The 27936-nt window shown below is 37.9% G+C and overlaps 2 protein-coding genes across 14 annotated transcripts in view; one reads left to right on the top strand and one right to left on the bottom strand.

The window, feature by feature from the left end:
* The window catches only part of LOC106164571 (transmembrane and coiled-coil domains protein 1), a 70195-nt gene that overhangs the window by 15057 nt on the left and 27202 nt on the right, over positions 1-27936 (bottom strand). For 6 of the 13 annotated variants that reach the window (XM_086998651.1, XM_086998652.1, XM_086998646.1 and 3 more), the window contains one exon: positions 27103-27313. In XM_086998651.1, the coding sequence (XP_086854777.1) occupies positions 27103-27146 (44 nt within the window). In that variant the 5' untranslated portion in view covers positions 27147-27313. Of the gene's footprint in view, positions 1-838; positions 983-1103; positions 1239-3407; positions 3702-5373; positions 5552-11458; positions 11476-13885; positions 14060-20358; positions 20381-26339; positions 26492-27102; positions 27314-27936 lie in introns of those variants that run through there. The other 7 variants (XM_086998648.1, XM_086998649.1, XM_086998647.1 and 4 more) reach the window with 7 other exon arrangements.
* Positions 7347-11146, top strand: LOC106154462 (uncharacterized). The gene is made up of 2 exons (XM_013528814.2): positions 7347-7878; positions 10085-11146. Exons 1-2 carry the CDS (start codon positions 7479-7481, stop codon positions 11044-11046), a joined length of 1362 nt encoding a protein of 453 aa, XP_013384268.2. The 5' UTR covers positions 7347-7478; the 3' UTR covers positions 11047-11146.

Here is a 27936-nt window from a genome sequence, read left to right as displayed (position 1 = left end):
TTTTAGGTGGGATCTGCCATATTTAGTCCACGGATCAGTTAGTCCATGATCATCTGTTCTGAACACGCTCTAATGTGGTTCATTAATAATACACCCTGAGATACAGAGACTACTGGAAACTATTTTCTATTAACAGCATGCATAGGTTGTTTTCCAGAAACCTTTGAATACCAGGGTGAAGAACAGCAGGAGGCTCAGAGATTATGGAACAACTCAATATCCTGCATTGTATGCTGGAAATAAATGGATTACAAGGATCTGCACTGCAGAATGAAAGTGCCTTAGCGTATTTAAAATTAAGGTTTTAAGGAGGGAATGAGCAGTTACCATGAGTTGCCTCAGCTTACAGTGACATACACACACACACACACACACACACACACACACACACACACACATCAGCACTGTAGATTGAATATGCTACATTCTTTAATCAATTAAGGTTTTATGGGTGATCTAGAAGTAACTGTGATAGTAACCTTTCCTTCAAGGAGACAAACACATAAGCCTCCTCCCTCTCTTTTTCTCTCTCACATCAGCACTCTCTCATTTTTTCTTCTCTCTCTCTCTCTCTCTCACTCTCAAACACACACACACACACATTAACTTCAGATCTGAGACTGTACACACAACCTTACCTGCTAAAACACGTGAAGAAACGACAATACCAACACTTCACTTTGACATAGTGAGCTGTAACTGATTTATACCTGCTCAAAGTGGATGAAAACTCCCACTATTTTCATACAACCTACTCCAGACATACAGCACCCTTTTAGAAAATTCAATAACATCTCAGCTTGTAGTAAAATTTACTCTCTTACATAAGTTTACTCACACAAAACAGCTGGTGTCTGTACCATGTTCCGGGACCAGCATGAATCTGAGGCCAGGTACAAATATTACGACGTTACACTAACACAATAGCACACAAATATCCCCACAATACTCGGGCTTTGTTGTCCTTGCAGGCGATACACTGCAGCACACAATACATTGTGTACTAACAAACAAAGACTTTTGAAACAGATGGCTGGATATTGGCTGAGTTACATCAGATTGTATATGAACATGTACATTGAAATAATTCAAACTACATGTACCTGTCCTTAACATCAGCCTTGCACTTCTTGGTGAAAATTAGGCACCACATTCCATTTAATTTACTACTTAATAACTGTATACACTGTGTGCTAAGAAACAAAGACTCGGAGGGAGAGAATGAGGTCATCGCACTCAATGTTACACCATAGACTGGTGCAGACAATGGCTTCGTAAACCAGATAAACTGTGACTCAGGTCTTGTTTACTAGGAGAATGAATGAATGAATGAACTTGAAAAGCACTCACGAGAGCAAAAACTCTTCCCAAAGCAGCCCAAATTATTATTAATTCATCAATTTATGCATCACCAAACCTAACTGATTTTAAGTTCACCCATTTCCGACTTATCATGTAAATTTTGGTAATAACTGTCCATAACTTTTTGAGTTAGGCTGTTATCTAATAGACAAAACACAATCTCACTGATGAAGATAATGAAATAATTTTCTGGATAAACACTTATCATAGTACAAAATGAAAGAGTGTATTTAACACTGATACTGGGGGTTAGGGATCAGGGGAGGAGGAAAACAACACTTGTCAATGTAGTTTTCCCCCTCTTTCATGATTCATGGTGGGGGGGTGTGGGGGGGTGGGTGGGGGGGTGGAGGGGGGGGCACCACAACTCAACATGGACTAAAATCATGTACAGTACAAGTCATGACTAACTGTGCAAACTCTGCTTAGTGTATGAGATTCCTATTAGGCATGTACAGGATGCTCTAAGCCACATTTCTATGGTGTTGATGTTCAATTTACTCAGTCCAATACACAAATACAGCTCCCCCAGTCTAGACAGCGATTAGAGAGTCTAATGAAATGAGAATTTATAAATAGAAGTGAAAGAAAATCCATTTAGCTGGGTATTTGATGCTCCAGAACATGGAAACTAGTCGATCTGATGTGATTTCAAAACATCTGGCTGAATATTGGCAGAGTTACATACGATTGTATAAGAATATGCACATTTATATAATTAAAAGTATCTGTCCATAACAATAGCCATGCACTTCATGGTATAAATTAGGCACAATATTCCATTAATACTTTACTTTCAACTCTGTTGACCACTAAAATGTTTACAGATAAATTTTACGGACTCTCTACAGTACTAATTTTACATATGTGTGTGTATGACATACACAGACAATTAAATAAATAAGAGTTGAGAGGAAATATCTCATTCTAAGATACTGCTCAATTATCTTATATGTCATTATGTTATATGTCTTTAAGAAAACTCAAAGTTTGGTCTTAAAAATCTACAGCAGCTTTCTGAAAGCAGCACCTGATGTTTTTTTTTTTTAAGTTAATCAAAAGAGCTCCACATCTCAGATGCACTCAAAGCCACAATCCATTGATTCAAAAACTGAGATTAAATTGTAATATCTTCTCCCCTGCTTGTGTTAGGCAATGATGTCTCAACATGAAAGAACACATGCTTTTTATCTAAAGAAAATTTAGTACACTTGAGCTCCTAATGGCCTCATTTTCCATCAATCATGTACATTTATTTCCCTTTCCACTCCAAAGTAATCACGCAAACGCACCTTCCATTGATCGAGAACATTTTCTCCCTCCAATCAGACATTTTTTCCTCCAATCTGACAAATTTACTTCCTTTATATCTATAAATCCTGATGCAATAAATTTTCTACATCTTATCCTACCTGCATAACAAGGAGTACCACAGACCATGAAGAACTCCAACAAAAAGAAAGAAAACAGCAACAAAAAGTAAGAAACTTCAGAAAATAGCGCAACAACTTCCAGATTAATTAGCCACTCCAGACACAAAGTGCATTTTGATAACATTTCAAAATGGATTAGTTTTAAGTAATACCTGATATTCGGCATTTGTGTGTATGTGCGTGTGCACGCATGTGTGCATGCATGCCTTAGCTTTTGGGTCAACATATAATACCATTTAACTGCAAAGTCAAATCAAAAGAAATCCACATTGTTATCAATATAAAAACACAGAAAGATGAGAGATGTGAATCCTTATATATGCTGACTGTATATGCAATTTCAAAAAGTGTGTAACTGAAAAATGAGTTTGTGGAGAAAAGTTGATTACTTCCAACATCTTATCCTCAGAAATTGTGGTGCTTTCAATCATAATATTATACAATGCAAGACTTGGCACTAGGAAATATAACCCATATAATAAAAACAGATAAACTGTCATGGGTTTTATCAATGCAATTAAATGCCTTCAAATAAGTCATTTTAAATCAACTAATTCCTGTTACATTTAATTATTTAATATCTTGCATAATCACATTTACACAACTTCTTACCTGTAAGACAATTCTTGTTAACCCTTTGCTCGACCAGTCTTCCTTAACTCATTTAAGTCTTAATCCATTATGTATCAAGTCCTTTCTATCCTTCTTGTACAAAGCAAAATATCTGTGTTTTTGGCAAAGATTTCCTGCAAAATCCACTCGAGGGATTCACTTGTAGATATAGAGTCAAAGCGTGGTGACACCTGGTGGTGAAATTCAGCAGTGCCCTCTGGTGGTGAACTCCAGTACTGTCCTCTGGTGTTATTTCCTCAAATCAAATTAGGTCTTGGTATTTTTCTGGGAAATCTGGAAATGGAGCAGACGACAAAGGATTAAAGCAAGGAAATGTATATATAATATATGATATATTATGAGAGAAAATAGGTTTCTCACTTTGGTTTGATGTCTGTTGCAGGAAACCACATCCTGTAATTAAATTAGATGTTTCTCATGTTTATGAAAGATTGATTAGTTTTTGCAGTCTTAAGCCTTCTTAACTGAACTTACAGAACTTGAGCATGAATTAGATAATATTGCTATTTTGTAAATCCAACAAGCTGGCATCAACAATTAAATGTTAAAATATTGAAAAATCATAAAAAAATTGTATGCTCCATTCAATCCAAAATGAATTTTTTTATAGGCAAATGAATTGATTATATTTTAGCCAAATAAGAAATGTGGAATTTCATTGGCAACACCTAAAGAAAAATCAGTAAAATATTTTACATATGACACCTTCATCAACAACATTAATCTTAAGTCACAATAACCTCAGAGGAATAAAAACCTAAATTTAGAACATCTATATATATTTCAATATTACTTCTCATATAAAACTACTAAGAGTATAAAGGTGAAATTATAGAGAATGTGTTAATTACACGTATGTCTATACTAGTACATGTTTAGAGCTGATAACCCCACAGTCTTTACAACCAAATCAGTACCAGACAAAAAGGTGGATTTACAGGCCACTTTTGACTGGCAACAGTGCCAAATGATCTCAGCAGATTATGTCGTAATTATTTTATTTCAAAACAGAGAAAGCCACCTGAATCTCTTCCCTGTCCCGCCTGCTGTCATCCCAGAGTTTGTGGCCCTAACACCTGTCTACTCAGTCCAATTATTATAACTGCCTAACTTACTATATATTCTTTATCATTATCATTTTGTGTCTAATCGCAATGAGCTGTCCTAATCTCTATTTTGTCCCGCCGACTGCCTCTGCATGGTTTACCACTCTACTCAACTGCATGTTACTTCCCCATCAACTGGACAGTTATAACGATATGCACATGTAATACTAGACACACTTCATTATTATTATTCACCTGCGGGTTACTTTTATCTTTCAACATTTTTTGTATACTTTATTGCGAGACTTTTATATTGTTTGGAATAAGCCAAATCTGTCTTTCTCTCTGTATCTCTCTCACTCCAATTTTCTCCACCTCTCTCCGTGTTTTTTCTCTGTTTCGCTCTCTATCTGAGTGTGTGTACAAATGTTTGCTTGTTTATGTACAGACCGCCATCAGGTGTATCAATGTGTATGTTTCACTTTGATGTTTGAGCCTGCACGAACGCGTAAATTCACGTCCATACCTGCGAGCTGATGTGAGTCTCTCTGTGTATCTGTGTATGTGAGCATACTGGTTGTGTACGTGTACACGGTGTTCCCCTCTCACTTTTGTGTGCGTCTCTGTCTCTGTGTGCCAGTCAATCTGTGCTAAACATGTATGTTTTCATGATGTTATCTAAACATGTCTCACGTCTGTGTTTAATCACCAGGCCCGTAGCCAGCAATTTCAAAAGGGGGGTTCTTTTTCTAAAAAAGTGGACCTTTTTCCATAAAACTTCACGTACCTAGATCAAATTTTACTCAGAATGGACCTTTTCCAGCAAAAGGGGCGGTTCTTTCGAACCCCCCGAACCCCCCCTGGCTACGGGCCTGATCACAGTTAAACATTCACCATACCTGTGCTCCAGACATCTTACATGTCATAAGCATTACAGCTTATATACATATAATATATCCTCCAGGATACACGCACATACAGAGGTAATCAGAAGCAGTCACGCCACTGTCCCACTGAAACTGATCCAACACCACACACAATGAAGACTGGAATACAAAGAGGACCTCGCTAACTGCCGTGTCCTCAGCTTTATTTCCACTAAAGAGGGATAATATCAATTAGTCTAGACACTCAATGACGAGGACAAACTCTGTGACTCATTATGTACCAGAATGAGTCAACTATACAGAGACCTGTCATGGCACCTGGTGGTTATGAGAGAGAGAGAGAGAGAGAGAGAGAGAGAGAGAGAGAGAGAGAGAGAGAGAGAGAAGGGAGAGGGTGGGGTACAAAAATTAACATAATTGCACATTATTATGTCATAACATACATGAATAAAATAATTATCAAAGAAAGAATATACTTTAAGTGTGCCTTTGTGAGAGATAACAAAGAGGGAGATAAACATCAATTCCTGTAATCTATCATCATAACTTGAGTAAGGCGGATGATAGGCAAACGATTACCTAACTTTGACCCAATGCCAAAGCCTAATATACCTGCATAATGTTGCTCAAACTTCTCTCTGCCTCATTATCAAGACCAAACATGACTGCATCTATCACTTCACTATATGTCTTTATCAGCAGTCCTTTCCTTTAAACTACCACTCATTGCCCACTGGAGAAATGCAATATTGACCTTTCCAAGAGGTCAAGAGTCATGCACAGAGGTCAAGGCCAAGGTCAATAACATGAAAAGGTCATTGAATTCTGAAGTCAAAACGTCAATGGCGTCTACTGATATAATATATGTACAAGCACAATAAACAATATAGCAATAGAGTTACTATTATAATATTGTTACAATGGTTGAAGTTTACATTGGGGAAGACTTGAATGCCAGGATAAATGCTGAGAAGGTCTTAAAGTCAATGTCCATTATTTATTCACAAGCAGTGACACAATGTGACCCCAAGGTATAAGTGTATCAATATCATAATTCTATTACAAAATAAACAATTAAAATATACCAAACAATGTCTGAAAGTGTTACAGAATTCCACCGGCGACGAATCTCCCTTCATTTTACTATTAAACCAATCTTACAAGACTTCAGTTTTTTTTTCTACGATATTTGGCAATCAATGAATATTCTTTCTTCATTTGATTCCACTGAAATTATTGTATTCTGCATGTAAAACTGACAGTTTTATATCACTAAACACATGGAGCACATGTCCCAAGAACACTGAAAAAAAAAAAAAAAAGGGGCAGATGGCACCTTTTTGTCCTATAAGACAATGGTATATAACACAGCCATCCCCCCCTACCCCACCCGGGTTAATTATAAAGACCCTGGGATGCCCAGGGCCCCGTAATTTGAAAGCGCCGTGAATTGCGAATAGCAATATCACCTCTCTTCTGCCTTATTTTGAAATTACAGTTAAGATGCACTCTTATTTCAATCAACTTGTGAACTCATCTCTTTTCTAACTGCAATCATCTTGTATGTCACAGCTTGCAGGTACTTGGTCCATAATTTTATAAAACCATTTAAAGGCATAATAACTCTTTGTATGATACCTATATTTCACAATAAAAACCTTGTGAATAACTCATAGAAATATAATATATTCTGTTTTACCACAAAAACAGCAGTTATAGCTTTTATTCTGATATTTGAACTTGTCTTTAGACCACGTAACCTCCATTGATGTCTATACTTTGTTAAAATCTCTTAAGAGATTTTAACAAAAAACCAAACTTTTTAGAAAAAAACCAGGGACTAACTTTGAATGTAAAAATGGATTCATTAACCATTGGTAAGCATGGGAAAATTGTTGTTTACTCCAGGAAAATTCATTTTTTGGCCGAAACAAAGAGTTATTATTGCTTTAATTTGAGAAACAATAGGCAATTCTTTCTTATGTAAGGACTTATGTTTTAAGTCCTATTTAAAACACACACAGGTGGAGACAACTACGTTACGTCACTGCGTCCGGGGCACTTAAGCCTCGTTTTCCGGTCATTGAGTGATTTAATTCAGTCAGTTGCAAGCCTTTATGCAGAGCAGACGTGCTTTACTTAACATGGCGAGGTTTTCCCTGCATGACTGGGGCTTATCAAACGAGTTATCAGAGGAAACTATCAACGCTCTGAGAGAGAATGGGTTTACTAGCAAGAGAGCCATCTGCACGCTGAATAGTAAGAAAGTAGAGAGACTTTTTTCCTCCCTGCAGCCTGCACAAAGACTGCTATTGCAAGAAGCTGTGCAAGAGTTAAAGGACACCCCAACTATACCACACAATGCAGAAGCCACCACGACGGGAAATTTGCAACAGAAACTGGACTCGGGGGACTCGCTCTCTATAGCAGATATTATGAGCATCATGGGGGAAGCATTGAAGGCGAGTGAAAAACCAACAACAGCAACACCAAAAAGCAGCTATGAAAACACCGAAGGTGAGAGAGAACTTAACACACTTTCTTCTTTGATACCACCTAAAAAGCCCCCCTTCCGAGACGTCAGAGATTACGTCTCCCTTGTCCCTGGATCAACGCAGAGAGACGCGGTAGACATGGGCTCATTCCTTGTAACGGTTAAGGACAGCAAAATCCCACTAAACCGACTATCACAGGCACAGTACATGGAAGGGGCACTCCGTATTGGGAAAGAGATCATCAACGTTGATAAGGCCAGCACTCAGTCTCTTATGAATTACATGAGCTATCTCATTAAAATCAGCACGTTTGCACAAACTTTTGAGTGGGACAGTGTGGTCACTTATGACTATCAATTCAGGAAAAAGCAGGCTAACGATGAAATAGAATGGTCCCAGGATGACACCTACCTCATGCAGCTTTTATTACGCCCCAAACAAAACAGACAAAATATCAACAAACCAAAGAATGACCCTACAGGCAGGCCTATTTGTGAACGTTTTAATGGCCGTAATGGTTGCACTCTCAGGTTTTGCAGGTTCACCCATGCTTGCTTTAAATGCTCATCAACATCCCACGGTGAATTTGAACACAAGAACTCCATGATCACAGAAACAAAAAACTAGAAACTAATGACATTTTTGAGTCTCCGCTCAAAGCAAAACTTGAAAATTGGGAGCGGGAACTCGGTTCAGACGATGATAGAGACTTCATTTTAAGCGGCATTATTAATGGTTTTTCTATAGTGGATAGTGATGAAATTGTGCCAAAAAGAGTAACTGTTAAAAACTCAAAATCAACATATAAATCTGCACATCTGATTGACAAAAAACTGAAAGAAGGCATTCAAGAAGGACACTACAAAATTGTGGATGATACACCGCATATAATTAGTGCTATACACGCTGTCCCAAAACAAGATGGGGATATCCGCATTATTCATGACTGTAGTCGCCCTGAAGGGCTCAGTGTTAATGATTATGCCACAAATGAGGGAGTCACATATCAATCAGTTCAGGATGTTATTCGTAACATTTACCCCGGGTGGTATTTAGCTAAAGTGGACTTGTCTCAAGCGTATCGCTCCGTGAACCTTCATCCTAGCAATCTAAAATTCATGGGATTAAGATGGACTTTTTCCAACGACAATACAGAAACTACAATCATTGATACGCGCTTGCCGTTTGGGGGGAGAAAGAGTCCAAGTATCTTCAACAGACTCACTCAATCAGTGCGCAGAATGATGGAGAAAAAGGGCTTCCCAGTGGTAGTTGCTTATTTAGATGATTTCCTGGTTGCAGGCGCGACCAAAGAAGAATGTAGCGACGCATACCAAACACTATTGAAACTATTGCGTACATTGGGATTTCAAATAAACTGGAAGAAGGTGGTCGACCCGTGCCAAAAATTGACATTCTTGGGGATAGAGATCAACACTCTCTCCGGTTTAATGTCCCTTGACCCTAATAAGCAGTCTAATCTTCTCCAGCTACTTCAGAGCTTTGGACATAGAAAGCGAGCGTCGCGTAAACAACTAGAAAAACTTGCAGGACACTTAGCCTGGGCCAGTCATGTAATCCCGTGGGGGAAACTGCATATAAGACGGATATATGACTTAATTAATACAACAGCTTCACCGCGGCATAAAAGCTTATTGTTTGGCGTCCAGCAGGACATAGCTTGGTGGCATTATCATCTGCTTAACAATAGCCGGATGGCTATCTGGGACAGTCGCCCCCCGGCGTTAGTACAAACTGACGCTTGCATCACAGGTGGCGGAGCATTCTGCGAGGGCGACTGGACTTACTGTGCTTGGGGACTAGATTTGCCGCCCCTGGAAAATGAGCACATCAACATAAAGGAGCTTGCGATCGTCTTATGGGCTGCTTACAGATGGCATAGAAAATGGGTCAATCATAAAGTGCTCGTTTTAACTGACAATATTGCTACAGCAGGCATTATTAACAATGGTTCTACCCCATCAAAGACAGCCTTTGCTTTGCTTGAACAACTTGCGTCACTTGCTATCTCATTTAATTTTAGTATAGAAGCCAAGTTCCTCCCCGGCAAATTTAACATCACAGCTGACGCCTTAAGCCGTCTTCATGAAAGGGGTCAAATAAATCGCTTTATCCAATCCGTCCGCAAGAGTGGCTACTATATGCCAGATTATTATCTTCTAAACAACCACGTATCTTACCTCACCTTAAACTATTTATTTCCGCAGATAGACAATTGGACGGTTTCGCTGAACAATTGGACAGGGAGGTAGCCCTACTTATTGAGCAGAGGTGGGCCCCGGCTACCAAGAGGACATACGCCTTCCATGAGCGCAGCTTCGTTAGTTTTTGTGAAAGAATCGGCGTGCCGTCAGTACCCGCCAACAATACTACTATAGCTAGATACGTCGCGTTCCTAGCCAGGGACAAGTCATTCAAGACAGTACAGCAGTATGTGAATATCATCAGAATTCTGCATCTGGATAAGGAATATCCCAACCCACTAAATTCAAACTGGACCATCACTTCACTGTTGAAAGGCGTCAAAAGAAGTAAAGGCGACACTACGGCCTCAAAATTACCTCTGCAACCCGCGCACCTACTGAAAATCCACAGCACGTTAAACTTTTCTCAACCACAAGATTGTCGCTTCTGGGCCGCACTACTCACAGGGTTTTTCGGTTTGCTTCGCGTGAGCAACTTAACGTGCACTGGACAGGTAGACTGTAAGTCTATCCGAAGATGTGACGTTAAATTCCACAAGTCCGGAACTGTCATTGAAATTAAGAAATCAAAAACAATTCAATTTCAACAAAGAACCCATACCATCGCCCTCCCAAGACTTACAAACAACCCGTTGTGCCCAACTACAGCGTTACTGTCCTTCCTCGCGTTGGCCGGACCTTCATCGGCAGACTCACCTTTATTCAACATGATTCTTAATGGACAGGAATTGAAACTTAGTCAGCGATTTTTCAGGTCTTCCTTGAAGACTGTGCTATCCACCATTGGACTCTCAGAAACCATGTACAATACCCACAGCCTGCGACGGGGTGGGGCTACATGGCTCGCATCTATTGGAGTGCCATTGTCAATAATTAAAGCAATAGGGGACTGGAAAAGTGACTCGGTTTTTCAATATATCGTACCAGACCCTATTTCTATCTCTACTCATTATACCAAACTCTAAACCTAACTATGGATGGGTGCGTCCCTAGGACTGGATTATTGAGATTTTGTTAATTATTTTATTACTGTAGATGTAGTGACGTAGCGTAGTTTCGAAGCTATAATAATATTAATTCCATTTCAGACATTTCACCAAACCAGAAAACGACTCCACTGGGGCACTTTCTCTCTTCATTTCCATTAAATTCAAAACCTTGCGGTTTGGCTGCATTAATGTGGGTAATTAAGAATAAGGCTGGAAACTGTCTTAGGTACAAAACTGATACGTAGATAAATTGAGCCCTTTTCTTCTAATTATAAAATCTGAATCAGGGATAGGAGTCTTTGACATTAAATAACCCCGAAAGTGGTATGATGACTATACTGAACTATTTTCTTATAATTACAGAAAAAGTCTGTGAAGAAATAAATACCTTGTTAATGTGTTTATCATCAAAAGGCGGAAAAACTCACTTCTTACAGTTTAACCCATTTACGGTCTAAATAATGTCTGGTGGAAACACACCTATAAATTAAGACAATAAACCGTGAACATTTGCCTTTTCAACTGGGATGAAATTTCAGAAATAACAGGTAGACAGCAAAGTAAATGGGATCAATAATTTTTTTCTAAAATATTCTACTTAGAGAATGCTCCATAATGATCGTAATGACTTAAGTGCTCTATGAAAAACCTGTCAACATCCTCTGAGGAAAAACAAGAAAAAAGTATTTACCATGTTTAAGGTACTACTAACAGTAAATATAGGCCTATTGAGCAGCCACAATTACAATCTATAGTCCTCTAAATCAGAAAACAAGTAGGTTTGTTTTATTACAAGGCTGCTTTTAAAGCAGGCAGGAAAAAAAAAAAAACATCAATGCACTACCTAACATTCATGCCTCGATAAAATTTCTTATCTTATCCCAACCAAGCAGTCTAACTGGTCTCCACCTCTAAAATAAACATGTTCTGGCATACAATATATGGTCCTCTTTCACACTACAAACAAGCAGTCACTTATTACATTCACTTTTCATGACAATTTGATGTTTTTTATTTGACATTTATTGCAACTCATATCCTATTACTCATTTGAGGATGAGGTATATAATATGATTGAATAACTATGACGCCAGGGTGAAAATGAAACATTTGTGAAATGAAATATTAATCTTTCAGGGTTCAGGATACCTAAGGGAAACATACTGTAGCAATGTTATCCACAGATCTTTCTTTCCAGTAGAATCATAATAACAGATAATAATAATACTGATAATAATAATAATAAGAAGAAATACTACCAATCCATCCAGCCTTGTTGAAAGGCATCTTGTGAATTATTGGAGTGGTGATAACTATGTTTTAGCAGCAGTTTGAAGAATCTATCACTTAACTTTGACTGCATAACACGCCTGATGATATTATGTCCCCTAGAGTCAAATTTTAACTTACCTGTCACAGACTGTGTTTATAGTCTTATGACATAACAGTAGCCATCATTATTTGAATGTCCTTCTACTTGATACTAGTTAAATTAACGTCACTTTCTACATAGTAAACTTAATTCATAAGTCAACTGGACACATTTGTAGTGAATGAAAAATACACATTCAATTCTATGACTGTGTGATTAACATGACGGTTATAGAGAGCTGAAATCTGGGATATCTCTCTCTCTCTCTCTCAATTCTGTTGTAGGCAGATATATGCTATGATGACACACCACACACCAAGCTTTTCCATTCCTATTAAAACACTCTTGAATAGAATTCTTTCTAACCAAATACTTTAATAGACAATTTTAAATAGAGCAACAGTAAAACCATGAACTACATCAAGGAGCAATCTGGCTTTAAACAGGAAAATACGAAATATTTCTCTCAACTAAATTAAATGATGTGGATCATTTGGATAAAACTGACATGCAACATTCAGCCCTGTTAGTTAAAAGTGATAATCTGATTTAGTTTAAGCTTATCAAATAAGGCTAAAACTATGGCACTGACCTTTCCAGCTATTACTATGGTAAATATCTAAGTTTTCGAATAACCCGAATTTTTAATATCAAAATGTTCAAAATTCATCTTTATGAGACACTCACAACAATGTGCCCTCTGAATGCAAGGAGAACTAATTTCTTAAAACTTCTGAAAAACCAAACATGCTACAATTATGAATCAAACATTTTTTTTTCCTGGAAAATCATTACATTCATGTTGTTTGAATTTACTGAGTAAAAGCCATATATAGCTTAATTGGATGAGCGACTCCTGTTACCTGTACATTTACCTGTTCAACTTCACAATATGGTGGCTCTGTCCACATCTGGTTCACTTTAACTCCTACATGGAATAGTTAAAACCAATGTGGGTCCACTCAGCATGTGAACCTCCATTCATTTTTAATGGTTATATTTGTTAGAGATCTGACTGACAGATTCTGTTATAATTTTGTGGGACACACACCGGCACTTGCTGAGAGAGAGAGAGAGAGAGAGAGAGAGAGAGAGAGACAGAGAGAGAGAGAGAGACAGAGAGAAAGCGAGAGAGAGGGAGGGGGCAGAGAGAGAGAGAGAGAGAGGGGGGGAGAGAGAGAAAGAGAGAGAGAGAGAGAGAGGGGGAGGAGAGAATGAGGGAGGGGGAGAATCAATAACCACACTTACAGTTGATTAATAAAAAAATACCTGCTGCAGAACATGTCTTAAAATGCCAAACGAACCTTGAAACATTCAAACAAGCGGAACTTAACGACCAAGCAAAAAGACAAATGGCAAGGATAATATGATTATTGTCACCTGGGTCCAAGTTACAGGAAACTAAAATCACAGGTAAAATCTGATGGAAAAAAGACAGCCTACCTTTATATTCTCTCCATCATGGCTTCCATTTAAGACTATAAATCTTATCTCACACCGCATAAATCAGAGACAGTGGCAACAACAAAAGCTTTGTGTCCTCAATGCTACAATCAGGAGCCAAAATACATTTTACATTAGCCTACTTTTAAATTAAATGGCATACACCCTGACCACTGCAGTTAAGTTTGCAGAAAATGGTGAATATTCATCATCAGGCATTCATACTTATAGAGCCTGTACTTAATCCTATTACAAGTATATTGATACTGCAAGTGTGCTGGTGTGACAGAAATTATCATATCCTCATGTGTCATTCATTAACAAATATCACAGAACTTTACAAAATAACAACCAAAAGTAGGAGCTCTCTCTGTGCTAGTACTAGGGAACAGCGTGGGTAAACAGTGTGGTTAAACTATAGATCTTATTGTATTTTTATAAGTAATTCATAAACAGATGCTATCACTAATTAAGATCTTTGTCATGCAAGTACGTACCTATAATTATAGGCATTGCACATGATGAAATGGAAGACAATACCATACTTCTTTGCATAACCAGATATATACATATGAAAACATACAGCCTTGTTTCTCACACAAGAACAAAGGCACAATAAGTACTGGTGGACTTCAGACTCTAGACCATCTTTTGTACTTTACAAGCAGATATTAATAGCAATTAAGAAGCATCTTTGTTATACAAGTGAAGGACAAGTACGGTGAACTTTACACCACATTTTTTCAAGCCACTTAGGGTCACAGCATTTTGAAAGAAAAGTATACCTAGCAATATAATATATACTTCCACTCAGAGAACCTATAGTTCTTTAATTGCAATACAAGTACTTGTTAATATATACTATGTAATTATGCTGGTGTTACAGAAATTACCATTTTTTTTCATGTGTCATTCATGAATAGGTATCTCTACAAATATAATATTCTATATCATGAAAGAACCATTTTCTACAAGCCAAGCACACTGACATTTCATAATCCTACCTTGTATACAAAATAACAGTAACCAAACACTTTACCTGTAAGTACACTCTCACACACATGTTAAATGTAAACACTCACCCCAACCCTGTGTAGTCCACCTCTACCTGGGCTGCTGTTATCTTTGAAGTCCCTATTATACAATAGCTGGGTCACTGCAGGGGTCAGGGCACATTCAGGACAGTTTCAACATAACATGTTTTAGTTTTAACTTCAGCAGGAAGTAACAGAAGGTAAAAGTTTATGGGCGTATTCCCGTAGATTTTAGATTGATCTATCCCCGTGGGGAGTCTCATTAGATTACTGTCAGATAATCCGGTTTAAATGTCCGTCCCGCCTACTACAAGCTGTAAGGGGGTAATTAACTTTCGTGCCCGCTCGGCTGACAGCTATTTAGCGTGAACCCCCAGGGAGTTAGGTCGATCTAGTTTGGATCGATCTAATCTCTGGGAATGGGGTCTATGACACAACACCAATATATAAACCTCCACTGCCTGTTAGCAAGCCTTTTAAATATCAACCTCCATCCACTTATCATTCCAGTGCAATCCTTCAAGGGTTTAATGTTCTCATTGGTTTTGACACTGGTCTAAATCTTTCTCAGTAACAAAATGCCAACAAACCACCATATAGTTCAATACACCTTTTATGACTCATTTAATAACATAATTATCTAATCACTGAAGTCACCTCTCAATCCCAAACCTTTCTATCACATGATGTCAGCTATCAGAAGCTATCAGATTAAAAAAATTAGATAAAACAAATAAATAAATAAATAAATAAATAAATAAATAAATAAATAAATAAATAAATAAATGAAATAAAAACTACTTTTGCTGACAACTGACAACCTACCAAAAACAACATGTAATTCAACATAAATGACCCATGTGTTGTATGCTCCCTGGAAAGGTGATCCGGATCCCCTCATGATTGAACAGATCCATACAGATCAGGTACAAACTGTGAAGTCTTATGGTTTGTCTAGTCAGACAATAAACACTGCCTTTACTTTTAACCTTTAAATCTTTATGACACAGTGTGTTAAGATATGTCAGGTGGCAATTAACAGACAGCATAAAGTTGTCACAACAAATAGGTCAGTGACTAGTAGCTACCTACCTGGCTTTAAGCTTCTAAGTACAGCTAAAACAACATCTCAAGTCTTCTTGATTCACTTAAACTGTGAGCAGAATTCAAAACATGACTATCACACTATATCAGTCCTCAGGAATCTACCTTTAAGGACTGCCTTATTATTTACAGCATAGTTAAAAACGTGAATTCCTACATTTTTTTCCCCAAATATATATAATTACAATGTCGGGTGTAAATTTATATGAACATAAAACTGTCAACACAAACAGAGAACAGGCAACATACATTTAAGAGCTACCTTTAATTACAGTCTCCATTCATTCCACTACACATTAATAGTTACCTGAAGTCAAAATGTGGCTGTCAAACCATTTAGGTCATTGCCAACCCACCTTTAAATACTTTCTTATAGTGTAGCTGATTCTACTGTACAGGTACATAAATTCCACATCAAATCTTAAATCTTTCTGACAACAACACAGAAAAGGCAGAGTGCATTTGCACCACTGTGCAGTATATCCCTGACTATTGTATATCAGATAATCCTGACAGCTGCCTTCATTTGAATGCAACTGGTGCTCCTGTATGATAATAAAGCCTTTATGTATAATCTCTATCAGCCAATGTCAAGTTATAAATGCGGATATTGGATATATTGTGACACAGGTCCCTGTGGTGTTTTGTTTGTGTCTGGATGCCTGCAACAGGTCAATGTTAGGGGAATGTATTATATTGTAATATATCAATATTAATATAAATTATATCAATATAAGAGAGAGAGAGAGAGAGAGAGAGAGAGAGAGAGAGAGAGAGAGGGAGGGAGGGAGGGGGATTGAGGTTCTATTTAATAGGGAATGTGTATGTATCTTTATGTGCATGTAAATCAGGCCAACCCAACTACCAGACTAGGCACCGAATGATCCAGATTTCACCAGTAAATCGGACCACACTACCTGTTTTCAAGGTGTGTATCAGTACGCATTTCACAGTATCAGACGCGACACCGCTCTTCCCAGTTGATAGTACGCAATGTGATAGTGATGATTCTCAGCGGGGTTGAAAAGCATTGCATCACCACTCAAAATTTGTTCAGGGTATGATACTGTGTAATGCGTACTGACTCACACCTTGAAAACGGGTAGTGTGGTCTGATCTACCGGTGAATTCAGGATCATTCGGTGCCGAGTCTGGTAGTTGGGTGCCGAGTCTGGTAGTTGGGTAGGCCTGTAAATGAATGTATAAACCTATCTGTCCATTCATCTGGTGACAAACTTTTCTTACCAAAGTACTACAAATTTCACAAACTTGGTACATATATAAAATATCCAAACTGCTGGTGAAATACACAGTGATATTAGGATGCCTCACCACCATTCTCTTTATCAGAGATGCCACACTATTTTGTGTCACAAGTTGATGTGAGGTCATGCATGAATTGTGATAAAAGGACAATAGTGACTGTATCTGTATGACTGCACACAGACCAAGGTAAACTTGGGGCTAGGTGAGATGTGTGTGTGTGTGTGTCTGTATGCGTGTGTGTGTGTGTGTGTGTCTGTATGCGCGTGTGTGTATATATGTATGTGCGTGTGTATGTATGCGTGCATCTCTGTATATGTGTGTATATATGTGTCAGTGTATGTGTGTGTGTGAGTCACTGTGTGTGCATGCAAGACATTATTTGTGTCTATTTGTATGCAGTGTGCCTCTGTTTGTGTAAGCATATATATATATACATTCATATACATATGTAAACACACACACACGCACACACACACACACACACAAAGATGCTGTTCTACATACCCAGTAAGCACGACAAATCAATTCCATGTCCTCATAAGTAGGTTCGAAAAAAATGCTCCTTTCAGAAAACCTTGCAAGCTCACCTTGACAAACCTTTACCATGAGAAAAACAAACACTTTCCTCTCTTTAAAATCAACTTCCGTTTAATTAAAAGTGCCCTCAAGCACCAAGCATTGATCTGTTCTGAATCTGTTGGCTCCACATCTGTCTGTGTGCACCTGGCTTCAACAATCACAGGGGTATTAAAAAAGAAATAAAAAACAAAGAACACAATGCAATCGATGGAACTTTGTCCTTATGATACATAAGGGTATAAAACGTAGTATTGATGAGGTCAGGGTCAGGTCAAAGGTCGGGTCACAGGTCAAGATCAACACAGGCAAATTGTCGTTCTATGGGCTACATTTTTTGTTAGGAAACAAATCTAAATAGTGACATTTCCGTGGTCAAAATTCTGAATTTCTTGAATAAAATAAATCAATAAAATGTCAAACTTTGTAAAATATCAAGATCAGCACATGCCAAAAACTCACCAGCCCCAAGTCTCACTAAATGATATGAATCAACAACCAATGTAACCCATTTTGCCATGGTCATAAATTGATCCATTACAGATAATATGAAAAATCTTTATAGTGCCATTTCTGTGGTCAACAAATATCTCAGATTATATGATATAAATCAACCACCAATTTAGCCCATTTTGTGGGGGTCATAAATTGATACACATAACATGGACAATATGGCCCGCATATCTGCAAATCACCCATTTAATGACAATAAATTTTTCCACCTGTTCAACTGACAGGGGTGTGAAATGCCATGCCCAGGTGGGTTTCCATGCATCCACATGTTGTTTACAGCACCTGTGTTGTTTACTGCTAGGCAACAGATCACTATCAGTGTTTACCCACGAACTGTAGGTCTTAGTGATATATAATAAAGATATTAGTGCCTGGATGAATGGGCGAAATAATAATGGTAAAATGAACAGGGAGGGGGCCAATTGAGGATATTTTTTATATGAATGATAACATCAAAGGTATAATAATGTTTTTATTTCAACCTGTGGTGCACTTTAGCAGTACATGGGTGTTTGGATGTACGCAAGTACACACTAGAGAGAGAGAGAAAGAGAGAGAGAGAGAGAGAGAGAAAACAGTTAGGAAGCTAGTACCGGATGATATCAGTCCCATTGTCATACCCCCATGTACTATATAGTCTCAAACTGCACTGTGGGAAATTGAGAGTGTAAACAGTAAGCAGGAAAGCCCTTACCAGCTCGGCCCAAATTGCAGAGATGCCAGAAGATATCTGGAGGTTTATGACAACAATTTTATCCAAAATGCAATTGCCGCACTGTGGCTTGCATGGTTTCTGCAAAGTGAAGACAAGCGGTGAGTTTCCAGTAATCTCTCTGAAAATCGGGGTACATGACAGTTTACCCAGTAATCAACTATGACCAATTGGATCCAAGTGGGATACCAGAAGATGGCTCCAATTTCCAGGAAAGATCTATAGGGTTCTGATGGCAGTGGAGCCTGGCAATCCCTGGGGCTCAAATAATTAGATCAATCCCTTACAGAAATATTGACTATGTCAGAAGTCAACTCAAATTGAGAGAAGAGCTTTTTCCTGGAGACTGCCAGGTTAAGACAGAAGTGGAGCCTCCACAGAAAGATACATGTACACTACTCTCATGCTTCCATGTCACTGTCCACTGATAACAATAAATAAATAAACAAATAAAGAATTTCTTCGAGTAAATAATTGCAAAAAACCAAGACAAATTTGTTCAAGTCACAAGGAAGCAAAAATTTAAGGTTAAATAAATGACCTGTCAGCTTCCAGATTTACTGGTATATATTCCAAGTAAAATAATATGCTGTTCTTAAGTGACAATCTCATATATCACTCTCTCTAACCTGTATCCCTGGAGATAGACTGTGAGATCAATTTCCTTAATGCTAAACCTATCAAGAAATGAAATATGGCACTTTGAAAAAAAAAAAAAAAAAAAAAAAGAAGATTCTGGACTGTGAATGGTGGCCTAGAGGGAATCATACAGAATGATCTGAAAATGACAGTGCACTGTGTGAAAATTCCATCTTAAGATAATATCATGTATTCTTAATTTACATAAACTCTCTCTCTCTCTCTTTCTCTCTCTCTCTCTCTCTCTCTCTCTCTCTCTCACACACACACACCTCAAACAAATGTGCACACACTCAAAGGCACATGCAATTGCACATACATTACCAAACCCTCCTTCAAAAACTACAATGTCATCTTGTACAATATCATTATTTCTTGAAAGACCAAAATGTACCACAAAGTCCTTCATCCCAAAACTATCTCCAAATACCATTGTTAAAACTACGCTGCAAACTTTAAAACCAACAGGCAATTGCAGCTTTTGGATATTAACTTTTATACAATAATCTCTCTCTATGCTTATCTATTTAGATGCCAATCTGGAATCTCTATTCTTAATTTACAACAAGTAATCCCCCTGTCAACGAGGTTGTCACAGAATAATCAACAACACAATCCCAATGTCTTACATTTGATAAATACTTCAGTCAGTATTCTTCTCAGCCCTGCGGTACGCTTCCAATATGAACTCCTTGTTGGTAAATGTTGACAAGGCTGTTACAGATGTACCAGTTAAAAGCCCCATTCAGAATAGGGGACTAACTAGTCCGAGGGTCAAATATGGCCGACCCACTTGAATACTTCCCCACATGATATCTATTCGGTGTGTATTAGTGGATTAGACAGCAAGCTTTGAATTGGGTCACCATATTTGATCCTCGGACTAGTTAGTCCACTGTTCTGAATGGGGCCAAACAGATAAGTTCATCACCTTGACTACTGCTTCCTTGAAGCTGCTTGCTAATCAAACTTCTGTACTTTACAACAATAATGTAACAGTAACAATCCAACCTCATAATCCTCTTCTAATCACCATATACTGTTGCAATTTTATCAGTCCTTCATTTACCTCACGTTAATGACTCAAGTGACTGATAAAATAAAACTGACAGGTAAATATTGGCAGTGTTGTTAACTTGTTACTCAGATACAAGATAACCTACTACTGATAGAAACACAACCTTGACAACAGATATATACGTAATTTTTTTCTATAGCAGGGGCCAGATCAAGCCATCTAAAAAAAAATAAAACTTTATTGTTATCTTAACTTTTAACAATACAATTTAACTTACATTCACTGTTAGTCTTGTCTTCCAGAAAATAGCTGGTGCTTTGTATCAAAAATACAAATTTTCAACTTTAATTCAGGTTAACAATTTGAAAGCAATATATCTTTTTCATATCCTTTAAAAATAAACTAATTCATAAGTGTAAGCTAGTGCCGTCTTCCAGTTGCAATATATCCCCTCTAAAATCCCCTAATTCCTCTGTCAGTAAACATTGACAATGCTTTCAAGAACGGCATTATAACGTATCACAATCAAAATTCCCTACTTTCTTATGCAGTTAAACATTGCTATAAAAAATGTGAATGGTGCATTACAGTTGCCATATATCATAGACACAAATCTCGTAATTCCTCAGTCAGTAAATACTGTATGGCACATTAATTCCCTTAATTCCTTCCTTGATAAATATTGACAATGTTTTCAAGAACGGCGGCTGACAACAGATTACCTTGGATCTCATAAACCAGAGTCATGTGACCTCAAAGCACCAGGGTCTTAATGGACTTCCGCCTGTAAGATAAATCAATCCGAGTAGCAAACTGGCTGAGAGAGAATTACAGCAAAAAACATAAGTTGGGTCAATAGAAAAAAAAGTTATGGTTAAAGAGGAGCTGAACAGCATGTGGTCCAGCTAGTATGGTTAAAAGTATACTTACATTTGTGCAAGCCACTACTGCTGCTGCTGCCATTCCAATCCAGGCAAAGGATGGCCTTGATGATGAAAATGATGAAGATGATGATGGTGATGATAGAGATGTAGATAAATAAGTATATTTTCCATTACATCATCATCTGGAGATGTTTAAGGAGGAATACAATTTCTCAAGGCGACAAGGTCAAACTGCCATAAAATGACCCATGCTCCACTTCACAAATTTCTTTTGAGGAAATAAGGAGCTATGAGGAGATATCTCCAAATGAATTCAGAAGACCATTTCAAGATGATGGCAGCAGAAGCTGACAGAGAGAAGACAGTTTTGTCACTGGGACCTCCAAATGCCAGTCAAAAAAAGAGTCCGTCAAATATCTCGGAACAAGACAATTCCCTTTTCCAGGGATGAGACCAGTCCTCACTGAAAAAGTAGGAAAATGGCAGGGGGTCCAGGGTACACAATTCACAAGAATGACCCAAATGACCCTGAAAAAGTTGTAATTCTGACAAAAGTCTCATCAGTGATTTCCAGAAAATTATCAAAACATGATGACTCCATTTTCACCAATTCCTACTGAGGTACAAGTAGCTGATTATGCTGATGCATGTTCTGAATATGAGATACACATGCCAAGATATAAATATGTGAAATTCACTGGTTGATATCAACTGTCACTGGCAGTTTCACCCAGGTGGCGCCAGGTGGCATCGTGCATGAGCACCATTGCCCCATATAAACATTGGCAACACAGACAGCTCAATCAAGAAAAGTGGAAAGGAAAGAAAAATATGGTAGCTGTTAAATAATAATAATAATAATAATAATAATAATAATAATAATAATAATAATAATTATTATTATTATTATTATAGAAACCCTCAGTTTCACATTAAGGATTTATTAGGGTTACTACCTCCTGTATCAGCAGACATCAACTTAAGTTCCTGAAGTCCACATATATACAATTATGGAACTTCTGACAAAGTTACTTAATTCAGAAAGGCAGTTTGACAAAGAGATGGAGGAAGTCAGGAGAGGACGTCTTTTATGCACATGGATAAACAGCAGGAAATGACAGACTCAATGGATTTTGACTTCACTGAACATAGGGCTAAGAATGACATCATTTCATCGACACTGCCAAGGACACAAAATAAAGAAAAAGAAAGAAATAAAATAATCCAAGGAAAATTAAAGAAAGAAAAAGAAAGAAGCTTCATTTATGTACACATTTTTGTTACATGCTTCATTTATTTACTAATGTGGCAAAAAAAAAAAAAAAAAAAAAAAAAAAAAAAAAAAAAAAAAGGGTTTGCACTGGATTCAGTAGACTGCTTCCATCTGACAGTGATTAAAAATTAGCACAAAAAATGTGAAGTGGCAAGATACATATAACATGTTTCCACTCTTGTTTCTCCATGTACATAATTTGTCTGAAAACCGATGAAGTAACTCAAGTCATCTGACAATTATGCGCGGCAATGCAGGTACCTTGGTGCTGAGAGAAGGTTTCGCCATGATGTAAAAGCTCATAAATTGACAGTTAAATTAATGAGCTTGATTTCACTCTGGTTTCCATGGCAAGCAGACATAAGACTGATGTTATTTTAGTTTCTATGGCAGGATGACTAGAAACAAATCAGTCAAGTGAAGCTTCCAGCACAGGATAAGTGCTTCAACATAGCCTGAATGATTTCTTGTTCACGTTATGAAAAATCCACATGCTGCACTTAATATGGGAACAGTGGACATGCCCCCAATGGCACTGTGGAAGACAAATCAGAAGATGAAACAAAGAAAATCAGCCAAGCAGCAAAATCATGCCCGACTAGGAATATTGTAAATAAGCATCTGGCTCAAAGTTGATTACAAGATACAGAGGCTGGTAAAGACAACAAGTTGTTCTTGTCATAACAGGATCCTCGTAATGCTACTTGGTTGAGGTGGCAAAGAACACTTGAACAAGAATTGCTTTGGGAGCTTTTATGCACCAAAGACAGTCACAAGCAATGGGTTTCACCAAAGGCAGTCACAGGCAATGGGTTTCACCGAAGGCAGTCACAGGCAATGGGTTTTACCAAATACAGTCACAGGCAATGGGTTTTACCAAAGACAGTCACAGGCAAGGAGTTTCACCAAAGGCAGTCATAGGCAATGGGTTTCACCGAAGGCAGTCACAGACAATGGGTTTAACCAAATACAGTCACAGGCAATGGGTTTCACCAAAGGCAGTCACAGGCAATGGGTTTCACCAAAGACAGTCACAGGCAATGGGTTTCACCAAAGACAGTCACAGGCAATGGGTTTCACCATAGGCAGTCACAGGCAATTTCAATATTGTCCAAGACAACTGATTTCTCAAGGGCAGCCACAGACTGGGCTCCAAGATTAACTTACATTTAAACACAATTAATGCCAATTACTTTATCATAATTGTGTAATACTTGGTGCAAAGTTTAAGGGCCTCAAAGATGAAGTCTTTGAAGAACCCTTACCAAATGGTTTCTTTCACACCAGAAAATTGCTCAGCTTGGCATGAGTCAGGTAAGTCTCTTTTTAAAACATCTATTTTTGATAAATATTATTAGTTGAACCTACAAACCTCCAGACACCCCACACCATGGCACAAAAACCACCACAGACAACATAGTGATAACAAGGCTGAGACGATGACGTAATACTCCACACAAGGGGGAAGTGTCTCGAACGGTGTCATCTGACACGAAACCGATAATTCTGATCATTATGTACTCAAATTAAGTTAAACAATAGACACCAGTGTGATGTGTTTCACTCTTAATAATAAATATACAGTTTTGTTTACTCTTTCACATACAATTTATAAAGCATTCAATTGCATCTAAAATTTTCTATCAGTGACTCATCCGTTTATCTAGAAAAAAATGTTTCCCCATGATAAAAAAGTTTCAGTCATGCAACCCATTGCACAACTTGCCAAGACCCCAGGGAAATTTGTAGTCTAGAAGCGTTTTTTCTTGGTTTTGTTTTTATTTCCCTAAACTGTCAATTTATGTTTTCTTTTTCTTTTTAAATCTGCTTTATTTGCAGTCATTTATTAACAAGTCATGCTCTGAGAAAAACAGGCTGGTTGGTGACAACAAGGAATAAAGCCTTGTAGATCTCACACTCTCAGAAAAACACTTAAATGCAAAATAATTGAATAAATTAATAAATAGCTAAATAATAACAAAAGGAATGTTTCATCTTAAAATAATAAGGATTTGATTTTAATAAATTTACAAATAATACAATAAAATGCAAAAATGTTACTGATGGATAGCAGCTGGAAAACATCAATATAATCCCAAATCGACCCTATCTTTCATTTTGATATATGACATTACTGCTGGAAAATATCAGTCATAAAAAGGCTTTTATTGCTGACATTTATTGCCACTGGCAATTCTTTTTCCCCCCTCATGGTTTCAATCACTGGGATTTTCATCAGAGGAGTTCCTCAAATTAAAAACTCCAAAAATACCTCCTGCCTCTTTGATTTGTTTTGATAGGAACCCAGCTTAGTTGATCTTCTAACACTCTCTCCATAACTGCTTTCTTGACAATATTTTTGATGGCCATTATACCAGTTCCCCCATCTTTTTCTGAAAGGTTATGTTTATAATATGTATTTATTCTAGAAAAATGTTTCATAGTGTGGATCAACAAAGATAAAGGTTATGCCCAAAATAATGGCACAAAAATATAGTCTCAGGATTACAGCCAACATTTTTATTATTTTGGAAAGTGACCCCAGGGGAGTTCAACTGACTTGAAAAATGACATAGAACCTAGATCAATTTTTGATTCAAAACAGACCTTTTCTAGCCCAAGGCCCAGTTCCCTCTGACCTGATACTCCCCCCCCCCCTCCATGGTCCATGTCAAGCATGTTGCGATATCTTGTGTGAGAAAAGCCCAGATTGCCATAATCCATAATCGCAATCTAAATTTGATGAACCATATACTGCTCATTGTATTAACTCTCTTCTGCAAGTCTGCAGAGAGAGAAAGAGAGAGAGAGAGATCAGAAGATATAATGCCAAAGTAATGTTTCCAAACCTGTACAAGTACCTGACATGTTCCCATAATATTTCACCATCTACTATTCTTTGTATTCCTTCTCCTTGTATATTCCCCCACCCTCCAAAACATAATCTTGAATATTACAACAATAAACAACACACCTGGCTAGGTAAACACTACAAATGCCCTCATGAAGGAACATAATTGTGTTAGGTGAGCCAACTCAACACAATTGGTTGAGACCACTGAACACTGCTCCAGTGTGTTAGTAGTGACAAGCACAATCTCACATTGTGCTGACACAGCTGCCCCTTTCCTATATCTCACTTTTATATCCAACAATACCTGCCTGTTGCTGTCTTTTCAACCATTTCTCCTTTCTTATTGTCCCTTTTCTTTTGTTAAATGTTTCATAACCCATTGTCCAGAAACAAGATGATTGCCTCTCTCGACGCTGGTCGACAGATTCCACAATTATTTAGATTACGATATAAACTCGTACATATACTTCCTACCATCATTTCAGTATAACACTTCACTGAGCATAGTATTTAACCCTCCATTATCTGCACAAACCTACCATTCAACTTATCTAGAAAAAGTTGTAAAAATTCAGTCTTACCTTAAATTAATATTGCCCTGCATTCTGTTCTCACTTCCACAGTGGGCCACCCCAATCTGTACAGCTGTTCATTCTGATGTCACTGCTGATGTGCTGTCAGTGTTGGGTCACATCCACTACCACAGTTGATCCAAGGATCTAAATATGGACAACCCACTTGAAAGCTTGACACGTAATCCCCAAGGGGGAATCCATTTAGAGTATTTTTATAAGGAGCTTATGCAGCAAGCTTTCAAGTGGGTCGGCCATATTTGATCCACAGATCTGTTAGTCCTAGGATCAACTTGTTCTGAATGGGCCCTTGCTGTGTAGTAACTGGTACCAGTATTGCCATGGTGTTGCTGTAAGTTCTGGTACCCTATAACCAGGGATCCACCTTCATCCACTTCTACTGACTCCAGGGGCTCCCAGGCTTGATTGCAATACACCATCATACTCAGCAGTACTGTCATCATCATCATCATCATCATCATCATCAGTGTTATCACTTATACCAACACTGTTATCCACAACATAATACAATGCACATATTATTAATGTATGCCATAAAACACACATACATACACATATATACGCACACTTGTTTTAAAGCAAACAGAAGACATGCACAGACCATCATTAATATATGCACACACACACACACACACATGTGCACAATGTACATATACGCAAGCATGCACCATACAATATCACTAACGAGTACATCATATCCTGAGAACATACACACACACACACACACACACACACACACACAGTCACTTACATAATACCCTGGGGAGACCCATGGGGACCCTGAGCAGACAACATGGCAGGAAATCCGTGATTTGACACATGGGGGCTGCCATTCTCATTTCCACGGGGTCTGCCACTGCTGGGGGTCAGACCACCCGCGGAGCTGTTTGAGGGCTCAATGATGCCTACTAGACGATACGAATCATCGTAACAACCGTAGCTTCTCGAGCGTCTTCTCACGCCTGGAAATGAAAAAAAGAATAGTTTAAAATTACTATGCTAGTCAGTATCGAGAAATGCACCCCAAAACCTTATGCAAAGGGACACCTCTGACCTTTCCATCTATTTACACGTATCTATAAACAGGAACACTGCTAAGGCTAACAAAGAATGAAAATACCAACTACATAATGCGAGGCTTTTAAAATAAAACATACAATCATTAAAATATAAAGCATATAAAAAAGGATCCAAGTCTTGGGTTTCACATCATCATGATCAGTACACTCCACCATAATGGTGCATCTCACCTCAACTCAGGCACAAGATTGATTTCTTGAGCAAAAAGTCTAAAATGCCTTAACCATTCCAAGTAAAATACTCCCTGGAGCCTCAGAAAAACGGCCAAGTTCCATCAAAAGATGGGAAATGTTCAAGCATACATGCACTAGACCAGAAGTGAGTTCTTTGATGTTAAATATACTTTAAAGCATGGTTTTTCTGCATTATTGATAAGAATAGTTCTAAGCTTGGTTCTCTCCATCCTAGGGACTATATATACATATATATTAATTATACGAAGTTCAGTGCCACAATGGTAAAGTGGCTCAGACATAAGAGATAAACCCACTGCTCAAATAATTGA

This window comes from Lingula anatina, unplaced genomic scaffold (genome assembly GCF_051362555.1).
Source record: "Lingula anatina isolate TDL-2025a unplaced genomic scaffold, LinAna3.0 unanchor82, whole genome shotgun sequence".
In the NCBI taxonomy this organism is placed as follows: domain Eukaryota; kingdom Metazoa; phylum Brachiopoda; class Lingulata; order Lingulida; family Lingulidae; genus Lingula; species Lingula anatina.
The sequence above is the reverse complement of the archived record's forward strand: the minus strand, read 5'-3'. Positions and strand labels throughout refer to the sequence as shown.